This window comes from Salmo trutta, chromosome 20, assembly GCF_901001165.1.
Source record: "Salmo trutta chromosome 20, fSalTru1.1, whole genome shotgun sequence".
Classification (NCBI taxonomy): Eukaryota; Metazoa; Chordata; class Actinopteri; order Salmoniformes; family Salmonidae; genus Salmo; species Salmo trutta.
Window position 1 is genome coordinate 48,893,078 of NC_042976.1, and position 15,264 is coordinate 48,908,341.

General features: G+C 44.5%; 1 protein-coding gene across 6 annotated transcripts in view; it reads right to left on the bottom strand.

The window, feature by feature from the left end:
* obsl1b (obscurin like cytoskeletal adaptor 1b) overlaps positions 1–15,264 on the bottom strand; it is a 93,979-nt gene that overhangs the window by 22,096 nt on the left and 56,619 nt on the right. For all 6 annotated transcript variants that reach the window (XM_029703574.1, XM_029703576.1, XM_029703575.1 and 3 more), the window contains 2 exons: positions 13,781–13,893; positions 6,463–6,616 (listed from right to left, as the gene is read on the bottom strand). In XM_029703574.1, the coding sequence (XP_029559434.1) occupies positions 6,463–6,616; positions 13,781–13,893 (267 nt within the window). The remainder of the gene's footprint in view (positions 1–6,462; positions 6,617–13,780; positions 13,894–15,264) is intronic.

The window sequence follows — 15,264 nt, forward strand, 5'->3', positions numbered from 1 at the left end:
ATGGGAATTGGACCCAAAAGAACACAGCAGGGAGTACAACGCTCCCAACCGCTATAAACAAGTCAATGAGAAAACAAAGGACAAGGCCCACAATTAAGGAGACCTGTGGGTCCGGACAACACCTCACAGAGACCTCCCCGGGCTAGTTAGAACCACACAAGTCTCGACAACTGCCTCCAAAAACCCTGGAACCTGTCGCTACCTCTTAAAACCTGTTAGGGATAGGGGGCAGTATTTACACGGCCGGATAAAAAACGTCCCCAATGTAATCTGGTTACTACTCCTGCCCAGTAACTAGAATATGCATATAATTATTGGCTTTGGATAGAAAACACCCTAAAGTTTCTAAAACTGTTTGAATGGTGTCTGTGAGTATAACAGAACTCATATGGCAGGCAAAAACCTGAGAAGATTCTGACCAGGAAGTGGCCTGTCTGACAAGTTGTTGTTCTTCTTGCCTCTGTTTATTGAAGACTGAGGATCTTTGCTGTAACGTGACACTTCCTACAGCTCCCACAGGCTCTCAGAACCCGGGAAAAAGCTGAATGACGTAATTCAAGGCCCAGGCTGAAACACACTAGCTCGTTTGGCAAGTGCTCTATCAGAGGGCTATTAGACGAGGCTCGTGCATGAGGGGATAGCATGCTTTTACTTTTTCTCTCGTTGAATGTAAACAGGCTTTGCCGGTCAGAATATTATCGCTTTTTTACGAGAAAAGTGGCATAAAAATTGATTTTAAACAGCGGTTGACATGCTTCGAAGTACTGTAATGGAATATTTAGAATTTTTTTGTCACGAAATGCGCAATGCTCGTAACCCTTATTTACCCTTCGGGTAGTGTCTTGAACGCAAGAACAAAACGCCACTGTTTGAACATAACTATAGATTATTTGGGACCAAACCAACATTTGTTATTGAAGTAGAAGTCCTGGGAGTGCATTCTGACGAAGACAGCAAAGGTAATAACATTTTTCTTATAGTAAATCTGACTTTGGTGAGTGCTAAACTTGCTGGGTGTCTAAATAGCTAGCCCTGTGATGCCGGGCTATCTACTTAGAATATTGCAAAATGTGCTTTCACCGAAAAGCTATTTTAAAATCGGACATATTGAGTGCATAGAGGAGTTCTGTATCTATAATTCTTAAAATAATTGTTATGTTTCTTGTGAACGTTTATCGTGAGTAATTTAGTAAATTCACCGGAAGTGTTCGGTGGGAATGCTAGTCACATGCTAGTCACCTGCTAATGTAAAAAGCTGTTTTTTGATATAAATATGAACTTGATTGAACATTTACATTCACATTTAAGTCATTTAGCAGACGCTCTTATCCAGAGCGACTTACAATTTGGTGCATTCACCTTAAGATATCCTGTGGAACAACCATTTTACAATAGTGCATCTAAATCTTTCGGGGGGGGGGGTAGAAGGATTACTTTATCCTATCCCAGGTATTCATTAAAGAGGTGGGGTTTCAGGTGTCTCCGGTAGGTGGTGATTGACTCCGCTGTCCTGGCGTCGTGAGGGAGCTTGTTCCACCATTGGGGTGCCAGAGCAGCGAACAGTTTTGACTGGGCTGAGCGGGAGCTGTGCTTCCTCAGAGGTAGGGAGGCGAGCAGGCCAGAGGTGGATGAACGCAGTGCCCTTGTTTGGGTGTAGGGCCTGATCAGAGCCTGAAGGTACGGAGGTGCCGTTCCCCTCACAGCTCCGTAGGCAAGCAGCATGGACTTGTAGCGGATGCGAGCTTCAACTGGAAGCCAGTGGAGAGAGCGGAGGAGCGGGGTGACGTGAGAGAACTTGGGAAGGTTGAACACCAGACGGGTTGCGGCGTTCTGGATGAGTTGTAGGGGTTTAATGGCACAGGCAGGGAGCCCAGCCAACAGCGAGTTGCAGTAATCCAGACGGGAGATGACAAGTGCCTGGACTAGGACCTGCGCCGCTTCCTGTGTGAGGCAGGGTCGTACTCTGCGAATGTTGTAGAGCATGAACCTACAGGATCGGGTCACCGCCTTGATGTTAGTGGAGAACGACAGGGTGTTGTCCAGGGTCACGCCAAGGTTCTTATCACTCTGGGAGGAGGACACAAGGGAGTTGTCAACCGTGATGGCGAGATCATGGAACGGGCAGTCCTTCCCTGGGAGGAGGAGCAGCTCCGTCTTGCCGAGGTTCAGCTTGAGGTGGTGAACAGACATGCATGTATTGTATAACATAATGTCCTAAGATTGTCATCTAATGAAGATCATCAAAGGTTAGTGCTGCATTTAGCTGTGGTTTGGGTTTATGTGACATTATATGCTAGCTTGAAAAATGGGTGTCTGATTATTTCTGGCTGGGTACTCTGCTGACATAATCTAATGTTTTGCTTTCGTTGTAAAGCCTTTTTGAAATCAGACAGTGTGGTTAGATTAACGAGAGTCTTGTCTTTAAAATGCTGTAAAATAGTCATATGTTTGAGAAATTTAAGTAATAGCATTTCTAAGGTATTTGAATAATGCGCCACGGGATTCAACTGGCTGTTGAGTAGGTGGGACGATTTCAAGCGTCCCACCTAGCCCAGAGAGGTTAACACGATCCAGACCCAAAGGAACACAGCAGGAGAATAATGCTCTCCGTTGGAAACAACATCATAGGCTAGCACCGTTGAAGCTAATGGCACTTATTCTCCAGCAAGGCCGGGATCCCCTAATCACCTGATCTCCAATTGACATTGACCACCCGATCAGGTGACAGCAAGGGAGTTGGAACCTGATTGGACGAATCGGCCCCACTGCATAGCAACTAAATGGACCAATAGGAACGGTCTGCGCCACACCCACCAGCCCTATATAAGCAGCACACCTCTCCACTCCCCTCATGAATTTGCGGAGGGACAGCCAGACAACGGATCTCTGCTTCTAAAGACTACTACGAATTAAGAAGAATACTCAAGACTGCAAGAACAGCTGAAGCACCACCATTACATCCACACACACACACACACACACACACACACACACACACACACACACACACACACACACACTCTCTTTTAGTCGGGAACGGCTAATTCCGGTACCATTGTTTTTGTAACTTTCTGCATTTTTTTGTCTTCCCTGCCACTTGTGGAAGCCGAATAGGCAGAAACGCATCGTGCCTGGGACCTTTCTAGAGCAGTTGTGTTGCCGTAAGAAATGTAGGTTCTGCCTGGACTCTTCGGAAAGGTAACCTTTTGTCTACCCCCCTTTTTTCTCACTCCTTAATTTGAGTTTTACAGAGTGCTTCGGTCATGACGGCGAGGGACCACACACTACAGAGCCAGTCTCTGGGCACTTCAATGCACTCCACGCCCCTCACGGACCCCACCTGCGCTACAGCTACGACCCGACCGTCAATCTCTTACCTGAGACGACGCTATGAGAGAACACCAGATGCTTCTTCCGGTATACAATGAGCTACTCAACCATCAGTCTCCCGCATGAGACCACGCACAGGGAGACCGCCGGATGCTTCTCCTGGTCGGCAATCAACCACTACCACCAGACTACCAGGCTCCCGCCGGAGCCAACGTGCCGAGGAAACACCGGAAGCTTCTCCCGGTCGAAGCACGGAGCAACACGCTGCAACCACTACCGTATCCATCACCCAGATATGGATAATGACCTGACAACCGGACCAGGTAACTCTGGACGCCGGCAACTCCCACCTTCACCACTCTCCACACGATGAGGGATGCCACGACACCTTCCACCTGGGCTACTACGACACGGACACGAGTGTAAAAGGGAGACACGATGAGGGAGACATGACGAGGGAGCACCTCCTCCCCCCCTCCCCAGTGCAAGGGCCAAGAGGGATAGCACCAAGGCTGCAAGTCCGGTAGCACACCCGACACCCTCCAGAGCACACCCACATCCACCGGTGGCTTCCCCTTCCCTTCCTTTTTCAGCGCGGGGCAGCCAGGGACAGTGGGGAGGCGACAGCCTCCGACACATACCCAACGCCTCTGAAAGCGCACTGCCAACCCTATAGGGTTACCCCTCCTTCCCCTCCCTCTTCCAACAGACACCCTACGGTTGGCAGGCATGGAGCAGATGCACCGGACATGACACTGGACACGACACGGAGGCAAGAGATCACAATGGAGGATGGACTACAGACCAACGATCCGAAACACAGTAAGGCCGAGTCAGTAGCCACCTTCTTCTTCCACCCCAGTGTCAAGGCCACTGCCAAGACACTGCTCATCAGATCTTGACATTACCTGAAGGAGATCAACAACCACCTCTAGGAAGGGCCGTTGCCACCAGGATACCAACGGAAGGCGATGGTACTGATCGATGGACTGACAGCTTTGTCCCGCAACCTCACCCGGGCATTGGCGGGCAGTAATGTGGAGGATGGGGAGTCCGATGGAGCGAGGGCGACACATGGGCATTGGCGGCAACAAAGGAGGTCTCATCGGAAGAGGAGGAGAGGAGTCCATCTCCACACTCAAGGCAGAACTGATGCAACCTGTCGGAAACACCACTTGGCTGGAGTGCATGAAGAAAGGAGACTAGGGGCCACAAGGAGGACGTTGGGAGACACCACCGGAACAGACACGCAGACGCGGCACTAAGGAGAGAGCCCCTCAGACCGCACGACGAGGAGGAAAGAGGACCGGCAAGACCAACAGGCCAACATCACCATCCCCTGAACACCCAAGACCCGGCCAAACCTAAACCCGGGTGGCACAGGGAGGGCTTCCGATGCGGAACACGACACAGTCCGACCTCGGCCCAGACCATGCCCCGACTAGGGTGACTGGACAGAAAAAGGCCCTTGGCCACACCCCAACCAGGGTGGCAGAAGACCCCATGGACATCAGTGAGGGACAGAAGGAAACAGAGAGCCGTACCCCACCCAGAATGCCGACCAGACCGATCCGTCATACCCCAAACAAGGTGACACCGGGGATTGGGAGGATGGTTGAGCTTCTGGCAGCCAAGGGGGATGGCCTCCCAATGTTCGAAGACCTCTCCGTCCGCCCCCCCGGTGATCTCAGAACCATCACTGTCTCCCCTCCGCCCCTCACGGATCCCCTCGCCCATGGATCAAGAGGATCTCAACATCCTGGACGACGCCATCTTCATGAGCGCGGTGACAGAGCTCTGCCAACAGATACTAATGGACACACCAGAAAATAAACAACTGTTCACGGAACCTTCAGGGTGGGAACCCGACACTGACCTGCCGCAGACTGTCCGTGACCTACTGGAAAATGACTGGAAAACCTTTGACTTGACCCCCCTCCCACCAGGGGCACAGGACAACCTGCCCAAGGAGGAGGTGACCTCCCTCAGGCAACTGGAGAGGGACGCGACGATCGCCATCAAACCGGCGAAAAAAGGGTCAGCTATGGTCATCCTGGACAGGGGTCAGTACGTGAAGAAGGTGGAGCGCCAACTCAGCCAGGAGGACAACTACCAGAGGCTGACAGGACACGGCGGACTTCCTGGACAAGGTGGCGGCAACCAAGGTGGGCACCAGCGACTTCCTGTTCACCATGGATATGGACTGCCTATACTCCAACATCAAATTTTTACAGGTTACAGAAAACGTCTACATTCTCATCTCTCATTTCATGATGGGCATGGACACGTAGGCTACATCATGGAGGGGGTTTTACGCAAGTCCAAAACGGGACCTGCATGGCTAAAAGAATGTGGACTTGCTTACAAATGCAGAGATAAAATGGGAATGTCAGCTAACTGTTTTACTCCTCTCAAACATAATATTTTAATAAAGCTTTGGTGATTAAGATTTATTTCCAAGTGGTCTCAAGAGCCAAAGCCTTTATCGACAATCTTGACTACTTCACGATTGCATTGGGGAAAAAAATGAATTGAGAGGAGGAGAGGCTATGCTTGGTTTTAAATCAAATTAAATGAAATTGTATTATTAAAACATGTTTATGTTTCTAAATACAAAGTATACAGGCACCAAAAGCAGATTAGGGCAGTATGTGTCACGGCTGGATAGGCTGCATTTTCGCTTTCAAAATTCATACCATAACCAACTGTGTTACCGCTAAAACCAGCTTTTGGTTGGTCATAAATATCCTTGCCTGAAATTAGCTCTTTGGATCATGTTTTTAAGGACACAAAAATTTCCAACCCGCCCATCTGAGCACAAGCGAGCTGATATAAGACAGGTAAATTGCCGAACCTGGCGTTAGGGCTGGAAAATGCCAGTGCGCCAGATTTTACATGACGAAATTGCAAACTAACGTGCGTTTGACACTAGCACCGTCTTAACGCAAGCCGAAAATAGAGCCCTAACACTGTAGTGTTGCCATACTTTAACACTGAAGTGTTACCATAAAGTACAGTATATCTGATCAAACCTAGAGGTGAGGCAATGAATGACAGGCAGGTTTTATTATAAGCTTAGTTAGTCATCAAAATATTGTTCATATGGGAGATTATTAAGGCGGCAGACATTACCGTAGACCTCTATATTGCAGGATGTACTGGAGTCTCCAGCGTCACATGAGTATGTGCCAGAATCACTGACTTCACACTTCAGGATTTGGAAGTAGTGTTTTCTTCCCATAGCATAAATACGCAAATCCTTGCGTGGTTTCACCTCGATCCCATTCTGAAGATAAAACATTTTTAATTGAGAAATAGTCAACATATCCACAGAAATCTGTCATATCATTTGAGTAAATGAATAATGTATAAGTAAACTGATCATTGTCGATGTTGTATTTTACAAACCTAGCTATTCATGGACTGCACTTCCCGTCATTGCCATTGTAATCAACGTTCTGCAGATGCCGCAGCATATTGATGTACGACTGATGGTTAATGCTCAGTTTTTTTGAACGATAGTTAATGACTGTTTGGTAAAAATTACACTATAGTGACCTGGAAATACAATGACATTGCTAAAGTAGACAAATTATTAGTAGGAAACAATTTTGACACCATTATGACGTAGTCAAGTTTACTTTAGAGAGATGGCAATGTTGCCATGAGCTAGCAAAGTTTGTCAGAAATAGCTAGCAATACTAACATTAGCTAGCCTCCACGGGATTGCTGTTCCTATACCGGGACGGTTGAGTTAACGTACGCTAATGTGATTAGCATGACAGTTGTAAGTAACAGCAAACTATCCAGACATGTCTTATATGGGTAGAAAGCTTAAATGATTGTTAATCTAACTACACTGTCCACTTTACAGTAGGTATTACAGTGAAAAATACCATGCTATTGTTTGAAGAGAGTGCACAACAACAACAAAAATTATCACGGCAACTGGTTTGATACATTCGCCTCTGAAGGTAAATAATGTACTTACATTCAGTAATCTTGCTCTGATTTGTCATCCTGAGGGTCCCAGAGATAAAATGTAGCGTAGTTTGGTCTGATAAAATCTACAAATGTAGGAACTGGGTTTTACAGTTTGAACCCCTGCTGTCTCTAGCTCCACACCCACCCCACCTGGCTATCTATATGTGTGAAAGTTATTGTATAAGCTAAGGATCCATCATGTATGACATCCCTGGGAGGATGTAAACTTAAATGTTGTGTTACCATATCATTTTTGTATGTTCTCTGTGGTTATGTACTTGAAAATGTATCAATTGACCAAATCGGCACATTTGGGAAGACTTCATACAAAATATTGTCCTGTTTTGTAATGCTTCACTGGATCAATCTGAAATTTTGCACACACACTGCTGCTATCTAGTGGCAAAAATCTAAATTGCGCCTGAACTGCAATATTATATTATGGCCTTTCTCTTGCATTTCAAAGATAATGGAAAAAAAGAAATAGAAAAGGCATGTTTTTTGTTTGTATTATCTTTTACCAGATCTAATGTGTTATATTCTCCTACATTAATTTTACATTTCCACAAACTTGTGTTTGTGGAAGAAAGTGTTTCCTTTCAAATGGTATCAAGAATATGCATATCCTTGCTTCAGGTCCTGAGCTTCAGGCAGTTAGATTTGAGTATGTCATTTTAGGCGAAAATTGAAAAAAAGGGTACGGTCCTTAAGAGGCTAACTAAAATTCTGGTGTTCTTCCCTCAATTTAGCTAGCTAGCTAAGGTTGTGCTGCATCTAAAGTCAATCTGGCGACATCACAATGATTACAAAAGCTTGTCCTACTAATTATTTTGAAAGCCATAGTCAATCAATCAACAATATAATAATTCTCTTAGGAAAGGTTTTCATCTTAACTCACAATCTTTAAAAAATATATTTTTAAAAATGCATTTAACCTTTATTTAACTAGGCAAGTCAGTTAAGAACAAATGCTTATTTTACAATGACGGCCGACCCCGACCAAACCCTCCCCTAACCCGGGCGACGCTGGGCCAACATCACAGCACAGTAAAATATATGGCACATGGGAACCAAACGAGGGTGGTCTACGGTGATAGGTGGGATGGGCTGAGAGTAGCTGAGGGGTGGGATTAAAGAGCTCATGATCGGTAATGGTATTATTGAAAACACTACACATAATATAATGTGTACCGGAGTAAAATCTAATGTAAGTATACTGAACAAAAATATATATATGCAACATGTGTTGGTCCTATGTTTCATGAGCTGAAATAAAAGATCCTAGAAACGTTCCAGGCGCATAAAAGATTATTTCTCTCAAATTATGTGCACAAATTTGTTTACAGCCCTGTTAGTGAGCATTTCTCCTTTGCCAAGATAATTCATCCACCTGAATGGTGTGGTATATCAAGATGCTGATTAAACATCATGATCATTAAACAGGTGCACCTTGTGCTGGGGACAATAAAAGACCACTCTAAAATGTGCAGTTCTGTCACGGAACACAATGCCACAAATGTCTCAATTTTTGAGGGAGCGTGCAATTGAAATGCTGACTGCAGGAATGTCCACCAGAGATGGAGAGATTTTAATGTTCATTTCTCTATCCTTACTACCTCCAACATTGTTTTAGAGAATTTGCCACTACGTCCACCCGGCCTCACAATCTTAGACCATGAGTATGGCGTTGTGTGGGCGAGCAATTTGCTGATGTCAACGTTGTGAACAGAGTGCCCCATGGTGACGGTGGGGTTATGGCAGTCCTTCTCAAATAGTGGGGCGCGCCCCACCTGGCGGGGCTCGAAGCGATGCCAGGGGGGGGCGCGTGTGACCCCGGGGAACATGCTTTTTTTTGCCGCATGGAGTAGGGTTTTTTTGCACCGAACAAGAGCACACAGCACAGAGCAGGAGATATGAAGTGCAGATAACAAACCCTTAAGAGACACCATGGAAAAATATTTAACAGTGATGAAAAGAAAGGCGGAGAGAGACGGAGATAATGAGACAAACGTAAGTCTCCCGAAAGCTAAGACGAGGAAATATGGCTTCACTGTAACTACGGTGGGAGACGAGGAAAGACCGGTATGTTTACTGCGTCTAAAAATGTTGGCAGCGGACAGCATGAAGCCAAATAAATTAAGGCGTCACTTAAAGACATTACACCCCAATCACGCTGATAAGCCGCTTGAGTTTTTTCAGCGAAAACGTGTCGAATATTGCCAACAATCGTCCTGCTTTGTGAATGCTACTTCAGTAAACCAGCGAGCACTGTTAGCATCATATAAGGTGCGTACCAAATTGCTCAGTGCAAAAAAAAACACTCCATAGCAGAGGAGCTGATACTGCCTGCAGCATTAGACATGGTCTCTGCCATGCTGGATGACGCAAGTGCTGCAAAAATAAAAACTATCCCTCTGTCCAATGACACTGTCGCCAGACGTATAAATGACATTGCTAACGATCTTAAAGAACAGCTGGTAGATAAACTCAAAGACAAACGTTTTGCCTTACAGTTCGATGAAGCAACTGACAGCAACAAAGACTGTTTGTTTATCGCTTATGTACATTTTGACATGACAAACTCCCTGTGTGAGGATCTACTTTTTTGTAAATATGTCAGAGACAGAGCCACAGCTGAAGAGCTATTCAAAATGCTGGACTGCTTCCTGACTGAGAATGGGCTAAAGTGGGAGAACTGCATTGGTGTTTGCAGTGATGGTGCACAGACCATGGCAGGGATGAGAAAAGGACTTCGGGCACTCATCAAGAAGGCCTCACCTAATGCTGAGTGGACACACTGTGTTGTACACAGAGAAGCACTGGCATCAAGGCACCTTTCCTCTGAATTAAGTGAGGTTATGACTGACATTCTAGGTGTAGTCAATTTTGTAAAGACCAGACCACTAAAAACAAGTCTTCTCTGCTATCTGTGAGGAGATGGGAGCTGAACATCAAGCTGTGCTGTTTCACAGGGAAGCAAGTTGGCTGTCACGAGGAAAAGTCTTGTCCCGAGTTTTTGAGCTCAGAGAGCAGATAAGAATGTTTTCGAAGCAGGAGCACAAGTATGACCTCGCAGAAAAAAATTGTGATGAGAACTTCCTGGCAAAACTGGCCTACCTGAGTGACATATTTGGAAAGCTTCAAGGGAAAGATAAACACCTCCCTCGGGTCACAGACAAGATCAGCTCTTTCACTCGAAAGCTTGCAATGTGGGGCAGGCGACTTGATGAAGGAAATACTGAGTCATTTGAGAACCTGCATGAATTTGTTGACACTACTGACTATGATGCCACCTCAGTGATTCCATATATTAAGGAGCATATTTCATCACTGATGGGATTCTTTAAAAAGTACTTCCCTGAAAACAGTTCCCAATATGACTGGGTGAGAGATCCTTTCAATGCACCAGCTCCAACTGGTTTCAGCTCTGCAGAGGAGGACCAGTTCATTGATATGACATCTGACTCCACATTGAGACTGAGGTTCACATCACAGACACTGAGTGAATTCTGGCTGAGTGTAGAGAGGCATTATCCACTCTTAGGGCAGAGGGCCATGGGCATTCTTCTTCCTTTTGCAACATCTTATCTTTGTGAGACTGGCTTCTCTGCTGTTGCTGCACTAAAGACCAAATATAGCTCCCAGCTAAACATTGAGCAGGAGCTGAGAGTTGTAGTATCATGCTTCAAACGCCGCTTCGAAAAGCTGTGCTCTGCAAAACGTGCTCATTGTAGCCATTAATCCTGACTTCCTCATTTTGATAAAAAAAAATCAGCACAAATTGTTTTATTCATTTTTGCTTTATAGGTCAAAGTGTTTCATATATTGTGCTCCTGAGTAATTGTTGCTGATCAATTTGAATTTATTATTATTTATTGATTATATTAAATTTATTTTTCAGTATCAAATGGTCAAAAAATGTTTACAGTTTAAATAAGGCTTGAATTTTTTGGGGGAATTTCAGGCAAATTGATTGATGCACTTTAAGTCTTTTCTGTTACAGACTAAAAAACAATGTTAATAAAGTTATTCTTTGTTGTAAGTTGATCTATATTTCTTTCTTTTTTCTTTTTTTGTTTTCTTTAATGCTAATAAGGATACAATGTTATGCAGAGGTGTACTTATAACAATTCTATAGACAAATTATACTATTTACAGTCGCGGCGGAGAGTTGGGGGGCGCGAAATGTTTACTTCTTCCTAGGGGGGGCGTAACAGAAAATAATTGAGAAGCACTGGGTTATGGTATGGGCGGGCATAAGCTACGGACAACAAACACAACTCCATTTTATCGATGGCAATTTGAATGCACAAAAAAAAACATGACGAAATCCTAAGGCCTATTGTGAGGCCCATTTTTTTTATCTATCTGTGACCAACAGATGCATATCTGTATTCTCAGTCATGTAAAACCCATAGATTAGGGCTGAATGAATTTATTTAAATTCACTGATTTCCTCATATGAACTGTAACTCAGTAAAATCTTTCAAATTGTTGCATGGTGCGTGAAAGTTTTGTTCAGTAAATGTATGTATGTACAGTGCATTTGGAAAGTATCAGAACCCTTGATTTTTTTTGTTAAGCCTTATTCTAAAATGGATTCAAAATGTGTTTTTTTCTCATCAATCTACACAGAATACCCAATAATGAAATGTTTACAAATTTATAAAAAATAAAATACTGAAATACCTTATTTACATAAGTATTTAGACCCTTTGCTATGAGACTCAAAACTGAGCTCAGGTGCATCTTGTTTCCATTGATCATCCTTGAGATGTTTCTACAACTTGATTGGAGTCCACCTGTGGTAAATTAAATTAATTGAACATGACTTGGAAAGGCACGCACCTGTTTATATAAGGTTCCACAGTTGACAGTGCATGTCAGGGTAAAAACCAAGCCATGAGGTTGAAGGAATTGTCTGTAGAGCTCCGAGACAGAATTGTGTCGAGGCACAGATCTGGGGAAAGGTACCAAAAATGTCTGCAGTATTGAAGGTCCCCAAGAACACAGTGGCTGCCATAATTCTTAAATGGAAGAAGTTTGGAACCACCAAGACTCATCCTAGAGCTGGCCGCCTGGCCAAACTGAGCAATTGGGGAGAAGGGTGTTGGTCAGGGAGGTGACAAAGAACCTAATGGTCGCTCTGACAGAGCTCTAGAGTTTCTCTGTGGGGATGGAATAACCTTCAAGAAGGACAACCATCTCTGCAGCACTCCACTAATCAGGCCTTTATGGTAGAGTGGCCAGACGGAAGCCACTCCTCAGTAAGGCACATGACAGCCCGCTTGGAGTTTGCCAAAAGTTACCTAAAGACTCTCAGACCATGAGAAACAAGATTCTTTGGTCTGATGAAACCAAGATTGAACTCTTTGGCCTGAATGCCAAGCGTCACGTCTGGAGGAAACCTGGCACCATCCCTATGCCGAAGCATAGTGGGGGCAACATCATGCTGTGGGGATGTTATTCAGCGGCAGGGACTGGAAGACTAGTCAGGATCGAGGGAATGATGAACGGAGCAAAGTACAGAGAGATCCTTGATGATAACATGCTCCAGAGCGCTCAGGACCTCAGACTGGGGCGAAGGTTCACCTTCAACAGAACAACAACCCTAAGCACCCAGCCAAGACAACGCAGGAGTGGCTTCGGGACAAGTCTCTGAATGTCCTTGAGTGGCCCAGCCAGAGTCCGGAACCTGAACATCAAACATCTTTGGAGAGACCTGAAAATAGCTGTGCAGCGACGCTCCCCATCCATCCTGACAGAGCTTGAAAGGTTCTGCAGGTAAGAATGGGAGAAACTCCCCGAATACAGGTGTGCCAAGCTTGTAGCGTCATATCCAAGAAGACTTGAGGCTGTAATCGCTGCCAAAGTTGCTTCAAGAAAGTACTGAGTAAAGGATCTGAATACTTATGTAAATGTGATATGGTAGTATTGTTTGTAGATTGATGAGGGGAAAAAAACAATTACATCCATTTTAGAAGAAGTCTGTAACGTACCAACATTTTGAAAAAGTCAAGAGGTCTGAATACTTTCCAGATGCACTGTATGTATGTATGTATGTATGTATGTATGTGTATGTATGTATGTATGTATGTATGTATGTATGTATGTATGTATGTATGTATGTATGTATGTACACTTAGTGTACAAAACATTAAGGACCACTGCTTTCAATGACAGACTGACCAGGTTAATAAAAAAATATATATACCTCATTTTGAAATGTCATCATGTTTCCAAGCCACAGTAATGCACTTTAGACTCAATCTTAATTAACCCCTATTGAGACTGCACTGAGTAGAATGCTTACTTTGGTATCAGTCCGTTTAAAACAATATTGTGACGAAACTTGCAATCCATGAATATGACTTCATGTGATGCATCATGCACCATAGTATATTTGAGTGAAAGGTTGCTAACAAAATAGTGTAATTATTGGGTGGAAAGGGTATGAATTGTTTACCTTCATCCATTTCACTTCAACGTGAGGCCTTGATAGCTCACAATCCATTGATGCCACAGCTGCTTCTGGAAAGCGCAAGTCCTCCAGTTTTTTAATGACTGTCACTGGTGGCTCTGAGAACAAAATGAGAACAAAATCAAGGTGAGAGAAAGAGTAGAGATGAAACTGTATAATTAGTGTGAGTGTGAAATGAGTGTGAAAAGCTTCCTGTACTGTGACACTGCCTCGAGTGTGAGGTGACATGAGCACATACATATTTCACTGGCTTAAAGTTATAAAACCTTTGTGTCTTTTCATTTTCATGTTTATGTAAAGTATCTGCCAGTTCTGACTGCATTATTTGGACAGGCAAAATCCAAGACTGGCAAAATCCATTTCTGTTGAGAAAAGTCTAAGTGTGATCCTTGGGACGTCCAACTCTGATGTCACCCCATTGAATTTGACATTTAAAATGTTTAAGGTAAGGGTTAAGGTTAGGGTTAGGTAAGGGTTAAGGTTTGGGTAGATGTAAGGGTTAAAGTTAGGGTTAGGGTGGGGTCGTCCCAAGGATTCCTCTAAGCAACTTAGCATATACCATTTATGTTGCACGTCCCTTTATTTAAAAGGGTATGTGGATGTGTCCCATTAAGAAAAAGGAGCATTTGGGGAAATGTTTGGTGTACCTGGGGCTGAGAATTTATTGTCTTAAAAAGCCTTGAAATAGCCATTAATTAAGTCTATAAACTGCTCATATTTGTGGACTTTACTCACCCTTCAAAGGAGTAAGTGTCACGTCCTGACCAGTAAAGGTGTCATTTGTCATTGTAGTATGGTCAGGGCGTGGCAGGGGGTGTTGTTTCTGTGGTTTTGGGGTTTGTTTGTTTCCAGGGGATATATTCTAGTTTTCTTTTTCTATGTTCATTTTCTATGTGTGGCCGAGTATGGTTTCCAATCAGAGGCAGGTGTCTTTCGTTGTCTCTGATTGGAAGCCATACTTAGGCAGCTTGTTTTTTCCTTTGGGTTTGTGGGTGGTTGCTTTCTGTATAGTCATTTACATTACATTACATTTAAGTCATTTAGCAGACGCTCTTATCCAGAGCGACTTACAAATTGGTGCATTCACCTTATGATATCCAGTGGAACAACCACTTTACAATAGTGCATCTAAATCTTTAAGGGGGGGGGGTTAGAAGGATTACTTTATCCTATCCCAGGTATTCCTTAAAGAGGTGGGGTTTCAGGTGTCTCCGGAAGGTGGCGATTGACTCCGCTGTCCTGGCGTCGTGAGGGAGCTTGTTCCACCATTGGGGTGCCAGAGCAGCAAACAGTTTGGACTGGGCTGAGCGGGAACCGTGCTTCCTCAGAGGTAGGGGGGCCAGCAGGCCAGAGGTGGATGAACGTAGTGCCCTTGTTTGGGTGTAGGGCCTGATCAGAGCCTGAAGGTATGGAGGTGCCGTTCCCCTCACAGCTCCGTAGGCAAGCACCATGGTCTTGTAGCGGATGCG